Source organism: Phodopus roborovskii, unplaced genomic scaffold (assembly GCF_943737965.1).
Source record: "Phodopus roborovskii unplaced genomic scaffold, PHOROB, whole genome shotgun sequence".
NCBI classification, from domain to species: Eukaryota; Metazoa; Chordata; class Mammalia; order Rodentia; family Cricetidae; genus Phodopus; species Phodopus roborovskii.
In genome coordinates, this window is record NW_026126418.1 from 48,687,591 (window position 1) to 48,714,997 (window position 27,407).

The 27,407-nt window shown below is 35.9% G+C and overlaps 1 protein-coding gene across 2 annotated transcripts in view; it reads right to left on the bottom strand.

The window, feature by feature from the left end:
- The window catches only part of Galnt13 (polypeptide N-acetylgalactosaminyltransferase 13), a 553,792-nt gene that overhangs the window by 37,976 nt on the left and 488,409 nt on the right, over window positions 1-27,407 (bottom strand). For both annotated transcript variants that reach the window (XM_051184677.1, XM_051184676.1), the window contains exon 10: window positions 11,419-11,517. In XM_051184677.1, the coding sequence (XP_051040634.1) occupies window positions 11,419-11,517 (99 nt within the window). The remainder of the gene's footprint in view (window positions 1-11,418; window positions 11,518-27,407) is intronic.

Sequence of the window (27,407 nt, forward strand, 5' to 3'; positions counted from 1 at the left end):
CAATGAGAAACAAAAACCAAAAGCAAGAATAAAGAAAAATGCTGTCAATTGCAAAAATAACCATAGGAGTTAGGAAACATCTTCCAGTAAAAACCGTAATATATAGTGTCTTATATTGTTTAATAAAAGACAAACACCAACTGACAGGATTTAAAAACTAAATCCATTGACAATGAAAAGATTGAAATGAATGTATCAAACAAATGAAAGTCAATACCAAGTTTGGATGGCTATCCTGATATTTGATAAAGTATATTTTGAATCAAAACTAGGAAGAAGAGATGAAGAAGACAGCTACATATTAATACAAGTGATAATTCATGAAGATGTAACAATTGAAAATATCTGTGCATCAATTGATAGGGCTGTTAATTGTATAGAATAAATGTTAAAGCATAAAGTGTAGATAGCTCTTGATATAGTATGAGTTGGTGAAAAAACCTTCACTTATCTCAAGGTACATGTTCTAAACTAAATTAAGCAAGGAAACTTGAATTAAAATACACTGACATCATAAGTCAAAAGGACTGACAGCTATAGAATATTCTACCTAACATACATATGGTATTCATTCTCATTAAAATACCATGAAGCCATGTCTAAGATAGATTACACTGTAGGCTACAACACAAATTTCCACAATACAAATCCTTTAAATATTTTCTTATACCTTGCCAGAAAATAGCAAATTGTAACTAAAAATCATTAGGAATACAAATTAGTGAAATTTCAGAGATTCTTAGAGACTGAAAAAATTAACTCTTCATTTTACTGAAGAAATAAAGATTTAAAATTTCCTAGAATAAGATATAAATGAAACCACAGCTAACCAGAAGTTTGGGGTGCAGCTAAAGAAATTCTAAGAGGACAGTTCCTTGCCAAGGGGGCTACTGGCTAGCTTTCCTGTTCTCTTCAAGTATAAGGCATGCTACTGGAGTGGGAAAAAAGCAACCAATTGTGTTATGTGATTTTGAACCCTGTGAACTACAAAAACGATTACTCTGGAATAAGTATTTTCATTTGTGTGATGATAGCAAAAAATGTGTTGGGAATAACTATACTCTTGTTGGAATTCAAGCTCAATTTATAATTTAGAGCTCCTTTGTGGTAATGTTGACTGGGTATAGAACTTGTAGGTAGGTAGAACATAGGCCTTAGGGAAGAATCTACTCCAAATACTTTTAGACAGTATCAAACTGCCACTAAATACTTACTTTTATAAACATAGATTGGTGCAGCTCTTAGCTTTCATAAGAGAAGCCTGTTCTTGTAATAAATGCTAATTAATAGAGATTTACAATTGTTTAAAATATGGAGAATGTGAGGCTTTGGAATGTTTAACCCTAAAATAGACATTCTATAGCATCCACTCTCTGCCCAAGATTCAAGTGTTATGGTAGATAGAATATGATGATGAGAAGAAACGGAAGAGGCTGGGAAAATTTATGTTCTGGACACAATATGGCTGCTGCCCACATGAGCTCATGGTAGCTGTGACTGCATTCACAAGACTTGCATGATATCAAACTAGACAAAAAAGCTAGCATTGAAACGAGAAGAGCTCACAAAATCCTAACACTATCTAAGAAAATATTGGCAATTCACATCTTCTAGAATATGGAGAGTAAGTTTTCTTCTGATATGGCCACTTGTATGTGAGCATATTCACACACATCCCTATACATACACATACACTGACATCACTAAGGGGATATAGTGGCTTTTAAGAAAGTAAGATTTTATAAGATCAAACAGACCCCCTTAATGTGGATGTCAGTTGGGAGGCCTATGAAATCTATGGGACCTATGGCAGTGGGATCAGGATTTATCCCTTGTCCACAAATAGGCTTTGGGAGTCCATTCCCTATGGCGAGACACTCTCTCTGCCTAGATACATGAGGGAGGGCCTCGGTCCTTCCCAAATGATGTGAAAGACTTTCATGATTCCCCCATGAGAGGCTTCATCCTTCCTGAGGAATAGATAGGGAGGATAGGGGTGTGACAGGGGGATAGATGGAAGGATGGGCAGGAGAGGGAACTAGGATTGATATGTAAAATAAGATTGGTTTTAATTTACATAATAATTAATTAAAACATAAAATTTTACACTTAAGACAAAAAGTCATTTGGCTATATGAGGAGTTGGTGGGGAGTAAATATGGTATATTTAAAACAAATACATTTTAACTATGTATACGGTTCTAAACCAATACAGTTTTAAAAAATCAGAGAGACGAAAAAATGATATATCCTGAAAGTCTTAACCAGAGCAAGCAAATCAGAAGTAGAAAGCAAGCAATAATAAATAAAGGAATGGATTATATGTTCCTGAAGAACATAACAAATATTCATGAGCCTCCTAAAAAACAAAACAAAAAAGATATAATCTGGTGAGAGGCACTTAACAAAATGACTAATATCCATCATCAGAAAAATGCAAATCAAAACTACCTTGAGATTTCATCTTATACCATGAAAGTTTCCAAGACTATAAAACAAATGAAAGCTATACTGCTGATAATATGGAGTAAAGGAACACTCATCCATTACGTTTGAAAGTGCAAACTTGTACAACCACTATGGAAGTCAGTGTGGTGATTCTGTAGGAAGATGAGAAGCAATCTACTTCAAAACCAGATATACCACTCTTGGGGATATACAAAAGGAACTTTACATCCTCTTATAGGAAAATTTATTCAACCATGCTCACCGCTATTCTATGCATAATAGCCAGAAATTGGAAACAGAATAGGTATCTGTCAACAAGTGAATGGATACAGACAATACATTTGCACAATGGAATATTACTAAGCTGTTAAACAAATGAAATAATGAGTTTTACAGATAAATGAACAGGGCTAGGAAAAAATCTGAGTAAATTAACTCAGATCCCAAAAGATAATATAGAATTTTCTTATACATGGATTCTAGCTGCTAAGCCTTTGTAAAACAGACTACAACATATATAACCACACAGAATAAATATAGAATAAGGTACTAAAATTAAGGATTGAATCACCCTAGGAAAGGGAAAGAGAACAGATAGACAGGGATGGATATGGGGTTACTAGGACAAGAGGATCAAATGAGAGAGGGGGGAACAGGGAGAACATGAGGTGGGAGAGCTAAAGACAAAGGCCATTGAATGGCTTCTATGGAAACAGTACAGTAGAATGCTGCAGTCAGGACAACCTTCCAGCAGTTCACAGAGACTGGAGAGGAGATGTGGATAGGAGAACTACTGGAACACAGGCACACACACATGAAAACACACACACACAGAATGAGAGAGAGAGAGAGAGAGAGAGACAGAGACAGAGAGAGAGAAAGAGAGAGAGAGGTAGGGGAAGAAACTTTATCTGAGGGTCAAAACAATTTTTCATTTTACTTTTCTACTGGTTGTTCCTATTCTCTTCTTTCTCTGTTCTGTTCTTCCACCCTTATGCTTACCTTCTTCCTCATTTTATTGTTCCCTTACAGATTATGTACTCTAGCAAAATCTTTGAAGCAATATACAAGTCACATTCTATTTTTCAAGTGAATGATCATAATTAATACAGGTGAAAAACAGCATGTTTTCATTTCCCTTACACAATCAAACATTTTCCATAATAATTCCCCTTACATAATTAAACATTTTAAATATTACAAATGAAAAACAAATTATTTCCAAAGACCAACTTACATTTATGCCTAAGCAACTTGCTATAGATTAAAAATATGTAAGCAAGCAAGAATTTTTCTCAGCTGTTTCTCTTACTGTCAGGCTGCATTTTGTGGTTACAAAGAAATGATTAATAATTTTATTATTTATCTCAAAAGATAATCTTATAAAAATCTTGAAGAACCACATTTGTAAACTTTTATACATGGAAAACAATGCCATCTCTACTTATACCCTTAAGGTACATGTACATTCATCAGCAGGTTTTTTATTAAATAATGTAAGGAAGCAGAAGGGAGAAATGGGTACAAAGAATTAATCATCACCTTAGATCACCAATCCATTCTAGCAAGTAAGGTAGGTACATCAGCCAGCAATAGTCATGCTGCCATTGTTTTTGTTCCCTGATCTCAACAGGTCCCTTGGTCCACTATTAAAATGTGCTTTTCTATACTTTATATTGTTCCTCAAGTTTTTTTTAATCTCAAAGCCATTAACAAAAACATGTCAATATAACTTTACTAAGAATCTCTCTGTCTGAATTCTTTCTAAGGGGGTGGTTGAGTCATCAGTCTTCTTCAAGAACAATGCAGTACCCAGTGGAGGTGAGAAATCCCCTGAGAGTTTTCATACAACTAATAACATTATGAGGGATGTGGTGATCACAAGGGCTACACACAGAGCTATATTCAATAGGAGCATGAGATCCTCAGGACATGAGGTACTTGGGACTCCGCCTCTCCAAGGCTCACTTGGCATAGCTTTATTATTTACCAAGCCATATCTTAGGAGTTACCGTACTGCCTAATGTTCCCTTTACAAAATCTCTGACAGTAGAAGCTTCCTATAGTAGTAGATATGACACAACAGAATATCTCTCAGGACCAAAGGCAGCCTCATGTTCTGAGAATGAGCTACATCCAATCAAAATGTAGGCCAAAATGGCTGTGTGGGAACTCTCAAACAACCAAGGATAATATTAAGGACATTGGTTGCTCTCCACAAACTGATGATAAAGTACTATTGTAGAAGACAATACCTATACAACCCACTAAATAGGGAGAAGTAAAGTTGATGTCCACCTAGACGGTTTGCATGTACTGACTAGTGTTCATGGTTCGAGATACTCTTCATGGTACCAAAGAAGAAATGTAAACACTATCTCAGCTAGTTTTTTCTATGCATGACATGAATAGAAGATGTGCTAGCAGTAAAAAATTTGTGGGACCAACCAACTAAGATCTTATTGATTTAAGGCCCACTCCATGAAATGGAATCCATCACTGACACAGCTTAAATGACCAATAATTTAAGACATAGGTGGTCAAGAGACCCAGGATAAAAGCAAATACCACTGTTTTTCTAAAGGATATTAGCAACAGATGACAGAAGATGACTTCTTAAGAAACTCTGCAATACTCATAGATCTTTGCCTGGCTCGGCCATTATCAGAGAAGCTTCCTCCTTAAGTAAATGGGGAGAAATGCAAAGACACACAGCTGGATAACATGCAGGGAATGGGAAACCTTGGTAGAGCCAGTCCTGTTCATTCTCCTCGGGAGTAGGGACCACATGGCAGAGAAAGTAGAATGATTCTAAGTGTCAGAGTAGAGGAAGGATATCAAACAAAGAAGGACACAGCATGACCAATGCATACATGAAGTCACAGAGACTGAAGTAGCATTCACAGGGCCTGCATGGTCTGGGCCTGATGTTGTCCCAGTGCTAAGATAAAAGAAGACACATGCCCATATCCCTACACTACAGCTATCTCCAGTTGATAAGTATTCTCAAAGGAAAATTATTTTTCTCCACAGAGTCTCATTGGGTATGCAAACCACTCATAAGATCAAGCCAACAGAAAACAATGTCAATGCTCTATTGAGGATTCTTATATTTTAGCCTGGGGGGTCCTTTCTGTATATATCATGGTTTCCAGTTTTGTGTTTATATGTGATTTCTATGGGTTTTAGTTTTGTGTATCTCTCTATGTATATGTGTTCCTTGAGGTTTTTCTTTGGCTTGCTTTTTCCTATTCTTGTTTATTTGTTTGTAATTTATCTAATTACATATTATTGTTATTATTGATTATTTTATATGCCTTCTTGTATCATAATCAGAATGAAAGGGTGTGGATTTGGGTGGGTAGAGATGTGGGACAGTACCTAGGAGTAGTTTTGGGAGGGAAAAACCATAAACATAGTGTAGTGCATTAAAAATCCCTTTTCAACTTTACAAAAATAATTAAATTTAGACAAAAATATGGAATTTTAACGTAGCCAAAAAAATCCAGAGGATCATTGAGAAATACTTTCAAAACTATAAGTTGTCCAAAACTAGAAAATATCTACAAAATGAATAACTTCTTGACTAATATGTCCTACCACAGTTTAATCAAAAAACATGGATCGCTTAAACAGATTATTCATAATAGAAAATTAACCGTTGAGCAAATGTCCATATTCTGTAAACCATTGTATATATTATAAAGGGGCATCTAATTATAGTGTTGTATTTCTGTCATACCAGCACTCTGGATGTGAAGGCATGGCCTAGAGTTAAAGGCTATATAGTAAACTCAAAGCCAGTCTGGGATATATAAAGTCTTATCTCAAAAGTGAACACAGAAACAACAAAATAGAAAGCGAAGAGACAATATCAAATTTATTGTATAAAGCTAGTATTATCCACATATTTAACTCAACAAAGACACATGACAAGGATACCTACACACCTATTTCCTTGATGAAGATCAAGGGAAAAATCACAATAGCAAAATATTGCAAAACTAATTCAAGAATACATTCACATTAAGAATATTATATGCCATGATCAAGTGGGTTTAATTTGGGAATGTGAGGATGGTTCAGTATAAGCAATCAAATAAATAAATGTAATACAGCATGTGTAGACTTAAAACAGAAGTCACAAGATATTTATAACATGTGGGAAATACTATTGTCAAAGAATATCATATCATTGTTTCATAATCAAAGCACTGATAAAACTTCAAATGCAATTCAAGGAAGATATTTTTCCCTTTCTTTTTCCTTTTTTAAATTTAAATTTGAAACAAAGTTATTTTTCAGGTCAATCCCAGTTCCCTCACTCTCCCATACTCCCCTATTATCCCCACCAAACCCTATCCTATCTCCTTTCTGCTCCCCAGGGAAGATGAGGCCTTACATGGGGAGACTTCAAAGTCTGTCATATCATTTGAAACAGCACCTAGGCTCTCCCCCATATTTCTAGGCTTAGAAAGTATCCCTCTATGTTGGATGGGCTCCCAAGTTCCATTCTTATACTAGGGATAAATACTGATCCTTTACCAGAGGCCAGTCCTCCTAACTAACAACCACATTCAGGGGATCTGGGTCAGTCCTATGCTGGTTCCCCAGCTATCAGGCTGAGGTACACGAACTCCCCGTTGTTAAGGTCAGCTGATTCTGTGGGTTTCTCCAGCCTGGACTTGACCCCTTTGGTCATCACTCCTCCCTCTCTGTTACTGGATTCCAGGACAACTTCTATAAGGTAAAGGGCATAGTCAACAAGACAAACTGGCAACATGGCAGCCAACCTCTCATCTGACAGAGAGTTGACCTCTAAAATATACAAAGAACTCAAGAAACTAGATACAAAAGTATTAAATAATCCAATTTAAAAAATGCTGTATAGGTCTTAATAGAGAATTCTCAACAGATAAATCTCAAATGGTGATAGGCACTTAAAGAATTACTCAATATCCTTAGTCATTAGAGATTTGCAAATCAAAACAACTCAGAGATATCTTCTTACAACTGTCAAAATGGCTACAATATAAAACACTAAAGAAAGCTTATCCTGGAAAGGATGTGGAGTAAAGGGAATATTTATCCATTGTTTGTGGAAGTGCAAACTTATATAGCCTCTTTGGAAATCAGTATGGCAGTTACTCAAAATATCAACAATCTACCTTGAGACCCAGAAATACCACTCTTGAACACATATCCAAAGAATACACACTCATACAACAAGGACTTTGTACAACTATATTTATAACTGCATTATTTGTAATATCCAGAACTTGGAAGCAACCTAGATGCCCCTCAACCTAATAATAGGTAAAGGAATTGTGGCACATATTTACAGTGGAGTACTACTCAGCAGTAAAAACCAATGACTTTTAAAATTCACAAGCAAATGGATGAAACTAGAAGAAACCATCCTAAGTGACATATCCCAAACACATGAAGACAAACATGCACTTAATTATAAGTGAATATTAATCACAAAGCAAATGATAGCCAGCCTATAGTTCACAATGTCAGAGAAACTAGGAAACAAGGCGTCCCCTAAGAGAGACATACATTGACTCTCACACTAGAATGGGAAATAGAAAATATCTCCTGAGTAAATGGGGAGCCTTGGTGGAAAGATAGGGTAGGAGGAGAATAGGGGTGGTAGAAGGGGAAGGGGAACAGAAAGTGGAAGGGGAAGGAGAATATGAAGGATCAGGAAGGTTCATTTGGGGGAATAACAGAGAAGTAGAGCAAGGAAAATATACTTTGATAGAGGGAGCCATTATGGGGCTAACAAGAATCCCAGCACTAAGGAAATTCCAGAGTCCACAAAGATGACCTCAATGAAGAATCTAAGCAAAAGTGGAGAGGGTACCTTAACTGTCCTTTCTATAATCAGAATGATGACTACTTTAAATGCCATCATAGATCTTTCATGCAGTAAACTGATGGAAGTAGATGCAGAGATCCACAGCTAAGCACTAAACCAAACTCCTGAAGTCAAGTTATAGAGAGGGAGAAATGAGCAAGGAAAACAAGTTCATGTTGGGAAAACACCCTGAGAAAGTGGGGGCTCACTGACTCTGGACTGGGGAACCTGCATAAGAACAAACTAGGCCCCCTGGATGTGGGTGACAGTTGGGTGGCTTGAACAGTTTATGGGGCCAGTGGCAATGGAACCAGTAATTATTTCTAGTGAATGAACTGGCTATTTTGGAGACCATTCCTTATGGAGGAATTCCTTGTTCATCCCTGATAAAGTAGGAACATCCTGGTCGTGCCCCAAGTGATATAACAGACTTTGCTGATTCCCCATGGAAGCCCTCATCCTCTCTGAAGTAGATGGGAGGTGGGGTTGGGAGATGGTGAGAGGAGTGGGAGAACAGGAGGGAGAGGTAACTGGGATTGTGTGTAAAATAAGATTGTTTAAAAGAGAATATAGTTTTTAAAAAAGAAAACCAGTTAGAGAGCCACCAATGGAGCCACTAAAGAAAATGTGGTACATCTACACAATGAATATTTTACTTACCTATAATAGGAAACTAAATTATATTATTTAAAGGAAAATGGAACTGAAGATCATTATGAGCAGGAGAATAATTCAAACTCATAATGCCAAATACTGCAGATTTTCTCTCATGTGTGATCTGCAATTTAAATTTATACATGCTTTCTATGTGTGTGTGTGTGTGTGTGTGTGTGTATGTGTGTGTGTGTGTGTAAGTTATGTATTAAAATGGCATATACAAAAGGAGAGAATTCTAAAAGGAGAGGAGGGAGGGAACAGAAACTACAGGGGAATATAAAATACATGAAACAGCATGAAGATTTGGGAGGGGGATGGGACTAGTCAGAGTAGGAGAATGGTGAGAAGGGACAGTGGGAATGCACATAAGAGCAAAGTATAAAGTCTAATACATAAATAATTAAAAATACCATAGCAAACTCCATTATTTTATAGTTAATATATCCTTATCAGTAAGCAAATGCCTCATTTTAGAAATGTAGTTGAGGAAAGGCAGTGACTCAAGACCAGCCTCAGCTCAGCTGCATGAGAAGCTCATGGCCAGCCTGGGCTACATGAGACCTCTAAAAATAAAACAACAAGCAATCCCACAGGAATGGAAATGAAGTAAAATATTTGGGTTTGTTATGACTTATGTGTGAAAGCAGGATGGAGAATATAAATACTTCTATTGGCTGGAAGCAACTAGTAAAAATTCATAAGTACATAACTATAAAAATTTGATGTTGTTCCTATAGCAACACAATAGAACAAAACACACGAACAGAAAGGATAACTCAGAATAACATCCTAAAATATGTTCTCTTCCTAAAGTTAGGAACTGAAAAATTTAAACACATTTATAGTAAATAACTTAGAACTACTGAGATTCATAAAAGCAAAAATCATCATAATAGAGTATTACTTGTGGTATAAAGTTTTTATACTATTAAGTTTTTAGAATAAAAGAGAAACTGCTGTTAACTGAGCAATTCATGAATCTTTCTCTTACTTTCAGCATAAGCCTCTTAATGTTGCATTGTTTTTCAAGATTATAAATTATTTTTGAATTTATAATATAATTACATCATTCCCCCCTTTTTTCTCCCTCCAAGCCTTGTCATATGTCTCCCTTTACTCTTTCAAACTCGTGTCCTTTTTCCTCTTTAAATGTTACTGTATATATTTTTCCATGTATATATGTATTATGTAATATGTATTTTTATATATACATATATATATATATATATATATATATATATGTCCAAGTATGTGAATCCAACCTGCTCAGTCTGAATAAAAAAACATTAGGAAATATATTATTTAAGGGCTCATCTCACTTGGTTATGTAATACCAACTGTTTTCTACTTTGACAGTTGAAGGATGATATTTGAGGATATATTTATAAATAATGGTCACAGTAACGTCAGCATGGCAGAATGAATTGAACATATTGGTGCACCATGCTTCCTTAGTTGGATTATAAATCACATGTCTTTAGAAGAAAAAACAATTGAAGGAAATAATTTTCTTTACTTGTTGTTTTGTTCTTAAGGGGGACAGTTCCTTTACACATTTTTTAGTGTACTATGCAAGCTCTCTGTGAAATGTGCTCCCACATTCAACTGTAGTCATTTTCCTCTTGATTCAGAATACCAAAGTCAGCATGTATCACTGTACAGGATGCTGACACATGCTGAACATAACAGATGTTGTAACCTCAATTTACTTTGCCACTAACACAGAACATTTTGCTGTTGTCCCCAGCAACTCCTGTATACAGCATGTTTATAATCTGCTTTCTCAGATTTAGCATCATGGTTTTAGTTCCCAGGAAAACTAAAGGTGGCTTCCTAAAGTGACTCTGCATCAGTGACTCACACAGTACAGTGACTCACAAACAAGTGGGTACTTGGTGTCTCTCCCTGAGAAACTTTTCAGTGCTCAAGGAAAATATAATATTTTTTCCTTATTCTCTAGGATGATAATTAATTGGACTGACACTCAAGAAATTCATACTAGATCTATCTACTCCAGTTCTGACTCATATACTCAAAATTTTATTGAAAATCAAAAACTCTTACGAGTTCTTATACACATAGCAATTAACAAAAAAAACAATACAGAATAATCACCACTGAGAAAACACTGTTGTTGTAGGAACATTATTTTCTTTATTTGTTAATAGCAGGGAAAACCACAGGCATTTATATGCATCATGATAAAATGAGATCTCCAATTATACTTACTGTCTTCATTTAACATAGGCTTATTTTAAGTTTTGCCCTTTGTATTAATCCTGTATTGTGACCTTAAGATATTTCGGATAATGTTACAGGCATAATTAGGTTTTGATTGGAATACCCATTAATCTATTATCAACATGTAAACCAGGGCAGACACTGATGGTTTTAAAAGTAACCCTTCTCGCCTACCCCAAGTAAGGAGATGAAAATGAAAGACTGTGTACCTGGTTTCCTCCCATGCCATGGCAGTTGAATATACCCACTTTTTCATTTTCTTTGCGGCCCATGTTGTCTAAGCATTGATTGGTTTCAACATTTCTTATCTAAAGAAAACACACAAAAAAATTAAAGGGTCAAAAAAATTCAAATACTTAAGCCATAACTCATTCTGATAAATTATAGATTGTTGAATAATTAATACACTTTTGTAAGGAAATTCCCTCAGAAATGTGTTTTAAATAATACCTATCTTTATCTACTTATGATTAGTCTTAACTTAATTCTAAATTCTTCCTAGCTTGAATTAGAACAACGTTGGTTTTGAAATTAGCATCTAATCAAGCAATAAACAAAAAAAAAAAAAAAAAACAATGTGTTTTAAACATTACAATGTTCTGAAATTCCATCCAAATAACTAAATTGTTCTTAAACACCTATAGAATCATATATAAACATGACAAAACATTGGATTTGTACTTGAGTTCATATTGTTTAGATAATTTTATGTTGTAATTGACAAATAATAAAAACTAATTACATTGCTTTTTTGTGACTAAGAAAGTTTTTACACTTTCCTTTCTTACAAATTCTAAATTTAACAGAAATATTTTAATACTAAAACACAGTTACAATTTAAATGCTGTTTCATATTGCAAATTCCTCAAAAACAAATTGACAAATGTTGACATAGGTTATTATTCTATAATCACACATTGCATTAGTTCCATAGTTTTCATAAAGTTAATACAAATTGGAATGGTTGTAAATTTAAAAAGTCACTTTTTTGTATTAAGTTACCAAAACACTTAAATTAAGCATAAGTTTTTATAACAGAAGCAAAGAAAGAAATACCTGTGTGTGATGAAGTATTTTTAGATCATTTACCTTATTCATCACCCATGTACATATTTATATTTATCTAACCTGATTCTGAAATTGCTGTACCTGTCTTCAATGTAAAGACATATATATATATATATATATGTATGTATGTATGTATGTATGTATGTATATATATATATGTATGTATGTATGTATTGTACATTTTGAAATTACCTAGATATTGTTTTTCTACATGGCTATCATTCTTTGGCTACAGAGCTCTTCATTTTTTTTTTCAATTAGTTAAGTGAAAGATGTTTGTTATAATTTTGAAGAAGAGGAGATGGATGTAATTTATTTGTCCTATTTTGTGAGCTTTATTGATAACTAGTGTTTTCAGGGTATCCAAAAACATACTTTGGCTAACTATGAACAGTTTTGAACATACTGGGCACAATTTGGAAGAGGCAAAGAATCTCAAGCTCTCTTTGAATATGGAGAATTTTATTTCAGAATTATGGACACTTTCATCATTAAATCTGAGCAGCATCCCAATGGAAAGGGCAGAGCATCCTGTGATTATTATACTGAAAGCATTTAGGCTTCCAGAAGTACACCCAAATAGTGGTATAAGGTTGGATTATATTTTCAAGCTGATTTAAGTTGTTTGAAAACTGAGCCCATAAACAGACCATTTTCAAGACCAGAACATGCACAATAATTAGGAAGGAAAAATTGATACAATGTGTAGTAAATAGGTCTGTGTGCAATTCACATAGTCCAATAAATCATATACTATACAGTTAAGTTATTACATCATACCTCTTTTCAACTTGTGATTACAAGTAGTTCTTTACAAGGTTCATGGCACTTGAACAGATAAAAGTTACAGTGTTATATCTAAAGTCATTTGTAAGGCATTGTATCTCTGTATGACAATAAACATCTCAAAGCATATTTTCCCAAGTGTATAACCTAACAGAAGTTTAGAGGAACATTAAATAGGCATTTGACATTTGATTCTGATAAATTAAGTACAGAATTTTGGAAGAACTCCAAATTTTGGAATGGACAAGTGTTGGAATGTCTAACTTAGGCATGAGATGTTATTATTTGTTTACTATTTACAATAAAATTACTTTTACAATAATAAAGAAGACTGCCTAGAATATGTTACCCTTAGTAACAATTATTGATTTATCATCTATGAATATAAATTTGTTTTCTATTCTTTGGAATCTCTTATGAGTTCAGTGATTAAATCAAAAAACATTAAGAAAGTTCACATCTTATATAAAGCACTGCTTGGTGTAGGAACTATAGAAATGAACAAAAGAAACATTTATTTCATTGTGTAGCTAACATTTAAGTATGAAAAAAGCAATAGAAACATATTCTCAGTGTGAGAAGATTAATATGACTGATGGGAGAGGGAAAATTACCCTCCCTTAAGGATGAGCCCCTTAATTATCTATTCAATACAAAATAATCAGTAAACAGATTCACTATGCTGTATGCATATATTTATACATATTTTTGTAATAATAACCAAAGAGGCCATAAGAGAGGGAATGAAACAGAGAAGGGTGGAGTTAGAAGGAAGTAGTGAAAAGAAAAGGTAATAAATTGTATTTTATTTTAAAACATTAACTTAAAATACCTTGTAAAAACTCATGCTCCCTGTCGACTGGAGGGGGATGGGATGGAAGGGAAGTTGGGCCACATGAGGGAAGGAGGGAAGGAGGGAAGGAGGGAAGGAGGGAAGGAGGGAAGGAGGGAAGGAGGGAAGGAGGGAAGGAGGGAAGGAGGGAAGGAGGGAAGGAGGGAAGGAGGGAAGGAGGGAAGGAGGGAAGGAGGGAAGGAGGGAAGGAGGGAAGGAGGGAAGGAGGGAAGGAGGGAAGGAGGGAAGGGGAACTGGAATAATATGTAAAGTAAGAAAAAAGACAATTATTATAATCTGTCCATTATAAGACATGCCAATAACTTATCTTAGAGAAAGAAGTGGTAGACATACATAAAGCTAAACCAAAATCACATAATTTCCCCCTTTATTGTATAAAGACTTATAATCCATTCAGATATAATTAATTACTATAGCCATGTGGGTGATTTTTAAGAGTTGATTTAAAAAGTTGGCTTTGTCAATCTTTGAGCTTTATAACGTTTTGTGATATTAATTTATTTGTAAGTCTTCTTTGTACATTGATCACAGTTCCTCACAAAGACTGATATTTTTATTGGCAAGATTATATAAAATCACTGCAAAGAAGAGTGTAAGGAGCAATGTTTTTTCTGCCCGCTGCCTGGTCTTATCCTGCCGCCGCACCGCCAGCCCCAAATAACACACAGAGACTCTGTATTATATATAATTCTGTTGGCCAGGTACTTGTTTCTTAATGGCTAGCTCTGTCTTAAGTATTAACCCATTTCTGCTGATCTATGTATTTCTCTTACCAGGGAGCTGGCCGGCATACTGTTTTCTCCAGTCTCTCCATCTTGACTCTCCTTCTTACTACTTCCTCTTTCCTCCTTGTCTCCTAGTCCCGCCTATCTTGCTTTCCTATTGGCCAACAGTGCTTTATTCATGAACCAGTATGAGAAACATATATACATAATGGAATCAAACATCAGGAGAGGTTTTTTTGTTTTTTTCCTTTTTTATTTTTCCTTGGATATCAAGTATTTAACTGAAGAAAAACACAATTGAAATATCTCATTCAATGTTTCTATACTGGTTATAACAACAATTTTAAAATATTTGATCAAATAAAATGTATTTATTTATTAATTCTTTTTTTGAGCTTCTCCTTTTTTATTTATTTTACATGTGATACCAGTTCTCTCTCCCTCCGTCCCTCCCTCCCACCCTCACCTTTACCCTCTCTGCCCTCTCACATGCACCATAAACACCCTCCCCTCCAATCCCCCAACCCAATTCCATATGTACGGGAATGCCATCCAGTTGGAGTCATGTAGATCTGACAGGTCATGTAAAGATGGGACTAGGGCTTCACTCCTGACTCTAGGTTAGGGCAGATATCCCTCCATGGGGCATATATTCCCAAGGTCCTTTTGTGCACCACAGATACATCGTGGCTCCACTGTCTGAGGTCCCTTACTGCTCAGTCCTTCTGGCTGAGACCCATATTCAGGGGGTCCTGAGTCAGTCCCATGCTGGCTTCCCAGCTATCAGTCTGGGGGCCCTTTAGCTCCTCCTTGTTCAGGTGAGCTGTCTCTATGTGTTTCTGCAGCCTGGTCTTGTCCTCTCCATCTGCATCTGGGTTCTAGTACAACCCAGTGTTTATGTATGGGTGTTTGCTCCTGTTTCCAACAGGTATTAAATGAGGGCTCCATGGATCAGTTAGTTGTTGATCTCACTATCTAGGAAAGGCATTTATGGTAGACTTGTAGGTCTATGACTTTGTGTTCAATTTTATCTTCACACCAATTTTGGCTCCAACTTTTATGTTCTCTCTCTCTCTCTCTCTCTCTCTCTCCCTCCCTCCCTCCCTCCCTCCCTCCCTCCCTCCCTCCCTCCCTCCCTCTCTCTCTCTCTCTCTCTCTCTCTCTCTCCTGTCTTCTATTCCTAACCGGGCTCAATCTTCCTAGTCACACATGTTTTCCATTCCTCCCCCCTGGCTTTTTCCTACTTCTCTATCGATTTGCTGCCCCCCACCCCTGTCCCTGTGCTCTGGGGGACTTGTCCCTTCCCGGTTCTGTGAAGTACTCTATATGAATCTCTTAGAATATACCTTGTATCCTAGTTCCTCTGGTGGTGTAAATTATAGGCTGGTGATCCTTTGCTCTAGGTCTAAAAGCAATATATGAGTGAGTACATACTATGTTCCTCTTTTTGTGACTGGGTTACCTCATTCAGGATGGTTTCTTCAAGTGCTATCCCCTTGCCTGCAAATTTCAAGATACCATTTTTTTTTTTTTTTACAGAGTAGTATTCCATTGTGTAGATGTGCCACATCTTCATTATCCATTCTTCAATTGAGGGGCATCTAGGTTGCTTCCAGGTTCTTGCTATTACAAATAGTGCTGCTATGAACGTAGTTGAACAGATGTCTTTGTTGCATGGATATAGATTATTTGGGTATATGCCTATGAGGGGGATTGCTGTGTCCTGTGGTAAACTAATTCCCATTTTCCTGGGGAACCGCCATACTGATTTCCAAAATGGCTGTATGAGTTTGCGCCCCCACGAGCAGTGGAGGAGTATTAATCTTTCTACACATCCTGTCCAGCATGAGTCATCATTGCTGTTTGTAATTTTAGCCATTCTGGCAGGAGTAAGATGGTATCTCAAAGATGTTTTGATTTGCAATTCCCTGATAGCTAAGGATGTGAAGCATTTTCTTACTTGTCTTGTAGCCTTTTTGATTTCCTCTATTGAGAATTCTTTCTTCAGTTCTGTACCCCATTTTTTAATAGGGTTATTTGATGTTTTATTGACTAGCTTCTTGAGTTCTTTGTATATTGTGGAGATCAGCTCTTTGTCGGATATAGGATTGGTGAAAATCTTTTCCCAGTTTGTGTGCTGCCTTTTGGTCTTGTCCACTGTGTCCTTTGCCTTACAAAAGCTTCTAAGTTTGAAGAGGTCCCGTTTATTAATTGTTTCTCTCAGTGTCTGTGCCCCTGGAGGTATATTCAGGAAGCAGTCTTCTATACCAATTTGTTCAAGGGTACCTCCTATTTTCCCTTTAAAGAGGGAATGTTGCAGGATTGATGTTGAGGTCTTTGATCCATTTGGACTTGAGTTTTTTGCATGGTGACAGACATGTATCTATCTGCAGTCTTCTACACACCCTCATCCAGTTGTGCCAGCACCATTTGTTGAGGATGCTGTCCTTGCCCCATTGTATAATTTTAGCTGTTTTTTTGAAAATCAGGTGTTCATAGGTGTGTGGGTTAATATCAGGATTTTCAATTCGATTCCATTGTTCTACCTGTCTATTTTTGTGCCAATACCAGGCTGTTTCCACAACTATAGCACTGTAGTAGAGCTTAAAGTTAAGAATGGTGATGCCTCCTGAAGTTCATTTATTGTATAGGGTTGTTTTGGCTATCCTGGGTCTTTTGGTTTTCCATATGAAGTTGATTATTATCCTTTCAAGGTCAGGGAAATATTGTGGTGGGATTTTAATGGGGATTGCATTGAATCTGTAGATTGCTTTTGGCAAAATTGCCCTTTTTACTATACTTATCCTACCTATCCAAGAGCATGGGAGATCTTTCCATTTTCTGGTATCTTCTTTAATTTCTTTCTTTAGAGCCACAAAGTTCTTATTATATAGGTCTTTTACTTATTTGGTAAGCCATACACAAAGATACTTCATGTTGCTTGTGGCTATTTTAAAGGTTGATGTTTCTCTGATTTCTTTCTCTGTCTCTTTTTCGTCTGAAAAAATTAGGGCTATTGATTTTTTTTTTTTTTTGAGTTTATCTTGTGTCCTGCTTGTTTGCTGAAGTTGGTTATCAGCTGTAGGAGTTCCCTGGTAGAATTTATTGGGTCGCTTATGTAAACTCTCATATCATCTACAAATAGACACAGTTTGACCATTTCTTTTCCAATTTGGATCCCCTTGATCTCCTTTTCTTTTCTTATAACTTTATCTAGAACTTCCAGGACAATCTTGAAGAGATATGGTGAGAGAGGGCAGGCTTGTCTTGTTCCTGATTTTAGAGGAATTGGCTTCAGTTTCTCTCTATTCAGTTTGATGTTGGCAGATCGTTTGCTGTATATTGCTCTTATTATGTTTAGGTATGTTCCTGTTATCCCAGATCTCTCCAAGACCTTTATCATTAAAGGGTGTTGAATTTTGTTGAAGGATTTTTCAGCATCTAGGGAGATAATCACATGGCTTTTCTTTTTCAGTTTGTTTATACGGTGGATCACGTTGATAGATTTTCATATGTTAAAACATCCCTGCCATCCAGGGATGAAGACTACTTGGTCATGGTGGATGATTTCTCTGATGTGTTCTTGAATTCGGTTTTCCAGTATTTTACTGAGTATTTTTGCATCGATGTTCATCAGGTATATTGGTCTGTAGTTTTCTTTCTTAGTTGTGTCTTTGTGAGGCTTGGTTACTAAGGTTATTGTGGCCTCATAAAAAGAGTTTGGAAATGAACCTTCTGTTTCTATTTTTGTAACAGTTTGAGGAGTAGTGGTATTAGTTCTTCCTTGAATGTCTGGTAGAATTCTGTGCTGAATCCATCTGGCCCTGCACTTTTTTTGGTTGGAAGGCTTTCGATGACTGCTTCTATTTCATTGCAGGTTATAGGTCTATTTAAGTTGTTTGTCTGTTCTTGATTTAATTTTGGTAAGTGACAGTTATCCAGAAACTTGTCCATTTCCTTTGAATTTTAAATTTTTGTGGAATACAGGTTTTCAAATTATGACCTGAATATTGTCTGCATTTCCTCTGTGTCCTTGTTGTGTTCCCCTTTATGTTTCTGATTTTGTTAATTTGCATATTCTCTCCCTGCTTTTTCGTTAGTTTGGATAAAGGTTTGTCTATGTTTTTGATTTTCTCAAAAAACCAACTATCCTTTGCATTGATTTTTTTTTTTTTTTTTTTGTATTTTTTTCCTGGTTTCTATTTTGTTGATTTCAGCCCTCAAGTTTATTATTTCCTAGTGTCTACTCCTTTTTCCTTCACTGCTCTTAATATTCTTCCTTTATTCTGTGTGCTAGGTGTTTTGATTATCATATGTTGAGGGCTCTTTTCTCTTTGGTCCAGCCTATTTGGGTTTCGGTATGCTTCTTATACTTTCATGGGCATGTCCTTCTTCAGATTTGGAAAGTTTTCCTCTATGATTTTGTTGAATATGTTTTCGGCCGCTTTGAGCTGGGCTTCCTCATCTTCCTCTATGCCTATTATTTTTAGGTTTGTCCTTTTCACAGTGTCCCACATTTCCTGGATGTTTTGTGTTAAGGATTTGTTGGGTTTAAGATTTTCTTTGGTCGATGAATCTATTTCTTCTAGCTTTTCTTCTGCATCTGAGCTTCTCTCTTCATGTCTTGAATTCTGTTGGTATGTTTGTGTCTTTAGTTCCCAATTTTTTGCCCAGTTTTTCTGTTTCCAGCATTCCTTCATTTGTGTTGTCTTTATTTTCTCTATTTCATTTTTCAAGTCTTGAACCGTTTTCTTCACCTGCTTAATTATTTTTTCTTGGCTTTCTGTACTTTCTTTACTTTTCTTAAGGAATTTGTTCATTTCTTCCACTTTTTTTCTTCCATTTCTTTAAGGGATTTTCTCACATCTTCTTTGAGGGCCTCTATCATTTTTATGATGGTAATTTTTAAGTCGTTCCTTTCTGCTTCCTCTGCTTTGTTGCATTCCGTTCTAGTTGGGGTAGATTCCCTAGATTCTGGTGGAATCATGCTTGTCTTTCTGTTGTTAGGTGTTTTCTTGTATTGCTGTCTTCCCATAGCTTCTTCCAGTAGGTGTTGTTGTCTCCCCCCCCCTATGGTACTTCCCCGGTGAGCTTATGTGGGTCTTAGGTTCAATATCTGTAGGTCTTGGTTGTCCAAGCTCTATAGGAGGTCTCTCAGCAGACAGGGACCCAAGGATAGGGTCAGGGATGAGGATCCAGTAGAAGATGCCTGCAGAAACTCAGAGTGGTCCCACAGAGATAGGCGCGTCTTGGGAGGGACCCGGGACTCCAGCAGAGGACTGGAGGTGGAGGTCAGTGACCAAGCAGGTGGGAATTATGGCGGGTTCCCCCTGGATAGGCAGGTATCCTGTGTTCAGATTTGCTCTGAGAAGTCCCTGAAGTAGTGCGTACTCTAGCCAATGGCTGGCAGAGGAGGACAATAGCTGGGCTGATACTCAGGATGTTTCTGCACAGATAGTATGTCACTGGGAACTGGCACTCTCCAGATGAGGCCTCTTTCTTTAGCAGAGGGTGTAATGGATCTTGCCAGCAGGAACTCAGAGTTGACCTCTAGCTAATGGCTGGTGGAAGAGAACAAAGGCTGGGCTGATACTGAGAAGTTTCTGCAGGATAGTCAGGTCTCACTGGGAACTGGCACTCTGCAGCTGAGGCCTCTTTCTTTCTCAAATAAAATATATTATATTGGAAAAAAACTCAAAGCACGGAAAGAGTAGACAATGTAATGTAGGTGTTCTTTCTGCAAGGGAACTGAGAAAGTGCATTTTAGTTTGTGAGATTGCAGTCATAATTCCATCTATGCAAGAGCAGTTCAAACAGGAGAATAGCAGACAAATGCTCACTACAGTTACAGAATACTGGACTAATTGGTTAGATGCTGTGGCTATGTCTTCTAGGTTGTCAAGCAATTACTTTTGAGACTATTTCTTCTTTGATTTATCTTAGAGCTTTGCTAAATTTGTATATTATTGTCCATTCTATATTTTAGTTCAAATATTTTTTGCATCTTAGTTTCTTTTGAATAATTAGGTTGCAGCTAAAATTTCAACCCGTTTACATTATCTATAACACTGTATGCTCCTGATTATGCAGCTGGTTAGTCTTCATTCTTTTGTATAATTCCTTCAAATTATTTTTTTTCTTTGACTGAATCTTAGTTTCTTTAACATTTAAATAAGAAGCTTGATCAGGGGCCATTTCCTACTTCACTCAAAGATTTAACCTCTCTGCACATTCAATTAAAAGACCTCTACTTTGTTTTAGTCTCTTTGTTTTGTTAGTCTTCCTATTTTTAAACTTTTTGTGCTTATCCTCTCATTATATTTTCCCTTTTGTCTTTTCCACCTAGATTTTGGCTGTATGTGTTTTATCTTAAAATGGAGACTATAGATAGGGAGCTTCAAGAATCCACAGGGGACAGAATACTGAGACACTTCAGAGTATAGAGTGGAGAGCTCATCTGTGTGGAAAAGGTGCTACCCAGGTTCTGCTACAATATGTAAGTTAGTGGGTAAATCCTTTCTCAAGAAACTGATGTATATGGGAATCTTTATTTGACCCCTCATTTCTTCCTCCTGTTCCATCTGCAAAGATGACAATGTCAGGCCAGTGAAGAGTGTTGCACTTGAAGCCTGAATTGTACTTCAATATCTATTTTTGTTGTCAAAGTCAGACCATCTTTTCTCTTTTCTTTTCTTTTTTAATTTTCTTTTTTAGCTTGTATCATGGTGCTCTCTTTGTTTAAGTTGAGTGATGTCATTTCAAAAGTATTCCAGAATAGATCCATTTTTATTAGTAGAAGACTGTCATATATTTGAAATTACAACCATGCTTTTGGTGTCTTAATTTATGTGCAAGTAGTATCACTTGTTCTTCCAAATGTAGCACAAAGTGGTTATTGTATCTGAAATAAAGTGAAGTCTGTCAAGCTGGCTGGATACTAAATCTGGGAGAATAGAAATAGATATGGATGCATGGTTTGGAAAACTTGTCAAAACGAACCTAGATTAATGTCTGCAGGTTCATATTTCTCTGCAATCTGTGCACACTGACAAAAGCTAAAGCCAAACCTTTTTACTGGTTTCAAAATCCAGTACCATTGCTACCATAATAAGAAATATTATTTCTGATTTATGTCTTTCTACCTATTACATATTGTGTTCACTTATTTTCCTTCTGTTTTTGTCACTTTGTCAAAACTACCTAAAAAAAAAAAAAGGTAACATAAACGAGAAAAGAGGTTTCACAGATGCTTTCAGGGATTTTATTCCGTGATGGTGGAGCAGATGTGGATTGGCAGAGTAGCTTGAACATGGCAGCCAAGAAGCAGAGAGAGAACCTACACTGCCCCCTTCCTCTTTTTTCTCTTTCATTTCATCTTCTATCCACAGCCAATGGCTTAAACAAGCCACGTTTAGGGAAGGTGTGCATTTCTACCTAATTATTTGGAGAAATAAAATGTACTGACAAACCCAGAGGTGTGCTTTATTAATATCCTGGGAACTTTGAAATCCAATCAAGTTGAAAATCAATACTTATCACCTACTATCCTAATGAAATATGACAAACATTGATCTGGTATTTTCACAAGTAATGAAGCTTGGAAATGCCAACCCTGACTTTCATTAAGTGTATATTATAAAGGAGATCAGGATAGCAAGAAAAGGATTATTATTGAGCAAAAGCAATGAAAGACATAATTATAATTAATTAATAATTATAATGGTTATAAATCATTCAGAAACTGAGTTTGGAAACAAGTTATGTAGACTAGAAGCAAGGCCAGTAAGGTGGCTCAGCAGATAAAGACATTTGCCTCCAAACATGAAGACCTAACTTCTATCAATAGGACATACTTGGTGGAAAAAGACAATAGATTCCTACAAGTTTTGCTCTGACCTACATAGACATGCCACAGTGTATATGATTTTAATACCAGAAATCCATGAATAACTTGGTAAACAATCAAGTGTGGTCTCGTGAAGTACATCACGGGGTAAGAAGTGGACAAGATACTAACAGTCTTAAGAAATGACAATCAATCAATAAGGAACTTTATCCATTAACAATCCCTTATATGTGTGTTATATGTCCTAAATCAAAATAACTAGGGGAGTGTGGGAAACTCTTTGACTTACTTTGTATGCTGTGGTACAGCTTTAACTGTAAGGCATGAACCAAGGCATTTCTAACTGTAATTGGTTGTCTACTTTGAGTTTTCTTTGTTTACACATAATCTTTTTGCTTGGAAATAATTCTTAGGAATATAAATGAAGGTATTGTTTCTTTCAATTTATTGTTGAAGTTGGAAGTCAGCAAGCTATGACACAGTTTATTATGCACACCAGAAGCCCTCTTAGCAATAATTAGCTTTTCTTCCCTGTGCTGGAATGGTAAGAGGAGAGTTTATTTGTCTAAAAATAACAGGATTGTCCTCAGCCCAAAATCAAACTTTACATTTAAAATCTCCATTGTAAAAATAAAGGATACCATCATTTACACTTTAACAAGAACTTTGGAAAATGTTAATCACAACTACATAGTTATCCTTTAATTGGGTATCATCTAACTTATTATTTACACATGTCAAATACTTATAATGACTCTGTATTGTAATGTTAATCTTCTATAAGAGATTTTTGAATATATTAATTATAATATATAACAATAAATTTGATTGGATCAAAAGAACAAACAGAAAATGTGTGCATTTAACAAGACAAAACTTACTTTGCTCAAATCCTAAATTGTATATAGTTGACTGCAGCTGTTTGTATCAATATCTACTTAAAAATAAAATTGGGTGAATTCTACTTACATGATCAGAAATATTAAATATTTCACATACAGTTGCACAAACTCATTTATTCTGTCTAAAAATTAGCTTCTAGTTCTCAAAGATTTTGTAATTAAAGCATGGATAGAGAATGTCCACATATGTGTGTCTGACCTATAATGGGATGCTAGTTACTGAGTTATCGTATTAAAGGGTCAAGAACACTGTGAATCTATAAATAAATCTGATTACCATGGATGGAAAGGCTTTAAGCATTTTAGCTTCCACACTTGTTAGTAACTGAATTTATCCATAATCCTTGAGCCTTACAGCTTTACAGATGTCTATTTTTATCTGTTTGCTCTTTAAAATATTTAAGAATTATAACACCATGAATATAAGGGCATTAACTAGTTTATGTGGTAAAAGGATCTAAAAGGAAAAGTGCTGAGGTCAACAGCACAATACAAAGTACACAGACCAATGCCAAAACATGTCTAGGCAGCAGGCTGATGGAAATTTTAAGTACCAAGGGTTAAGTCATTTGGCTCCACATATACTGCTTTTCATCTTTCATCATCTTTTTAAGCTTGGATTGTCCTCTGTTCCAAATCTCTCTCTCTCTCTCTCTCTCTCTCTCTCTCTCTCTCTCTCTCTCTCTCTGAAGGTTATTTATTTTAATCTTGTATGGGAATTAGACCTTATATTTAGAATATCTGAACCTGTCATGTTAAATCCGCATAAGCTAAAGAGCTACTTAAGAGAGAATTTACTGTTGCAAAGGACTCAACCTCCTTATTTCATTATGATCTGCTTACTGAGTCTAAAAGGCACATGCTTCATTAAGTTACTTAAAGGTTTGAGTTCAAAGAAACTGGACAGCTTTTAACTATTTGTTAATTTCACATAATTTATGAGCTGAGTAAAGTAATATTTAAATAATCTGAGTAAGATGTAAACTTCAGACTGTATGATAATAATGTCTGACACCAATAATTTTATTCATGTTGTTTTGGTGTTTATGTATAATAATCATCAAACAGAATAAAGAAAGCTATGAAGAAATGATTGATAGAGAAATGTTTGCTTTTTTTCAACATAGAACAATCTTAAATATATAGACCTTTTACAAAACTTAAACTATGCAAAATGTTAAATGTTTAAAAGGTCACTAGAATTAAGGTAGAAGTACATGATTAGATTAAAAAATAATTCTAAAATAAATAGCTTCTACATCTGACACTTTGGAATTCTATTAGCAAGAAAGTCCCTTAATGTAGAATGAATGACTTGACATGTGCTAAGAAAGAAAAAGTCTCAAATCATGACTTTTGCCCATTAGCACTTACACTAACTCATTATCAAGATGCCCATCTTAAATTATATGTACTTGGTTAAGCAAAATTGAATTGAGGAGAGCTTGCTGACTTAACTTTTCTGTTTCCATGGATACAGATGCTGTGTTGGATATCTCTGGAGCCTGCTTTTAAAATGTGAAACAACAGTACGTTAATAGACCAGAAAGCTCAAAACTTAATATATCTCACAGATGTTTGAAACTCATTGGGCGTGTGAGTAAAACCACAGCATGATTATATGGGGCACTTTTGATTTCCACTGTTAACTGTTTCCTTTGCCTTCCTGATTGTCTGCATCCTCTCTCAATTACATTATCCCTGCATCCTCTCTCAATTATATTAGAATGTCTCTAGAGTAAGGGATTTTATTTGTTTCCTTTTAATTTTACTTTGTGTACTTAGCACAAGAAACATGACTCATTTATTTGTTGGAACTATTTTAGTGAATATAATGCAGTTTTCTTCTTCTATGATTTATAATCAAGGCATGGCCTATACAGGGCTAGACTAACATATTTGAATCCTGACTTTAATAATTAACTTTCTAAGTGACCATAGGTCAGTTTTAATTTTTATGTAACAGTATCTTCATTAACTAGAAAAAAAATACCAGATTACAGAGAGTATTGTCATTTAAAAATAGTAAAATTAATAAAAGTCATTTAGAGCAGTGTGAACACAGTGAAAAACAAGCTTTGCTGCTGCTTTATCCCAGACCCTCTGGTTGACACCCTGACTTAGGTATTTGCTAAAGCCCTACCATCTGCACACAAATGATACTGTTGAGGCTTAAGTTTTTTGAGAACTCCAGTGACAGAAATGAGTTCTTGGGACTTTCCTCAACCCATTGTGCCCTATTCTATGTACATTTCAGAGACCCAAATCAATCACTGATATCTGTGGAGAATATTTTTATATCAAGTATAAGTACTTGGTTGTTTACAGAAGATGAATAATTCAAAATTCATAGGAATTTACATACATTGAATTTTACTTTAAGAGGAAGTCAGTTAGATATATTTAATATGTACAAAGCTTACAATTGAATTATTCTTTTTTAATTTGAATTAGAAACAATCTTATTGTATATATCAATCTCAGTACCATCTCTCTCCCTTCTACCAATGCCTCCCACTGCCCCATCCCATCCCTCTTCTGGTCCATAGAAAGTTTGAGGCTTTCATGGGGGATCATCAAAGTCTGACACATAATTTTGGGCAGCACCTAAGTTGAGAGAGTATCTCTATATGGGAATGGACTACCAATGTCCATTCATAAACTAGGGATAAATGATGTCCCACTATCAGAGGCCCCATAGACTTTCCAGGCCTCCTAACAGACACCCAGGTTCAGGGGGACAGGTTATGTCCTATTCTGTTTTCTGAGGTGTCAGTCCATGAATTCCCCCTTTTCAGATCAGCTGTTTCTGTGGGTTTCCCCAATCTGGCCTTGACTCCTTTTCTCATCACTCCTTCCTCTCTACAACTGGATTACAGGAATTCAGCTCAGTGCTTAGCTGTGGGGCTCTGTTTATGCTTCCATCAGCTACTGAATGAAGGTTCTAGGATGGCATATAAAGTAGTCATCAATCTCATTATAAGGGAGGGACATTTAAAGTAGCCTCTCCACTCTAAATTAGATTCTCCCCCCTTTTTTGTTTTATTATTTTTTCTTATTTTACATATTGATCCAAGTTCCCTCTCCCTCCCTCCTTCTTAGATGGAGTCATCCTTGCATATCTCTGGACATTTCCCTATTGCTAAATTTCTCTTTAAACATATAATGGCTCCCTTTATTACGGTATCTATTTACTTGCTCTCCTCTATTCTTCCCCCAACTCAATCTTTCTTGTCCCTCATGTCTCCTCCCCCTATATTTATACTAATTCCCTCTCCACTCTCCTCATGCTCCCAATTTGCTTGTCCTTTTCCCCTTCTGTGGGAGACCATGGTTGTCTCTTTTAGGGTCCTCCTTGTTTCCTAGCTTCTCTAAGGGTATGGGTTGTTGGCTAATAACCCTTTGCTCTATGTCTAATATCCATATATGGGTCAGTAGATATTATGTTTTCATTTTATGACTGAGTTACCTCACCCAGGATGGTTTCTTCTAGTTCTATCCATTTGCCTACAAATCTCAAGATTCCATTTTTATTTTTTATTTATTTTAATGCTGTGAAGTACTCCATTTTGTAAATGTACCACATTTTCTACATCCATTCTTCAGGTGAGGGGCATTGAGGTTGCTTCCAGATTCTTGCTATTACAAATAATGCTTCTATGAACATAGGTGAACAGATCCTTGTTGTATGAATGTGCGTCTTTGGGTATATGCTGGATCTTTAGTAGACTCCCGTTTTCCTGAGGAACTGCCAAACTGATTTCATTTGCATTTCTCTGATGCCTAAGGATGTTGAGCACTTTCTTAAGTGTCTTCAGCCATTTCAGATTCCTCTATTAAGAATTGGTTTGTTTGGTGTTCCCTGAATTTTTAATTTGGCTGAAAACACCTAGTTTTGTTTAATCAAATAAAGCTCAGGTTTTTCCAGGAGTAATCTAGTGGCCCCAGTGAGTTTCCCAAAGGTGCTCTTTGATTGTTTCCACATCATAGCTAAAAGAGAGGCACTGATTTCTTAACT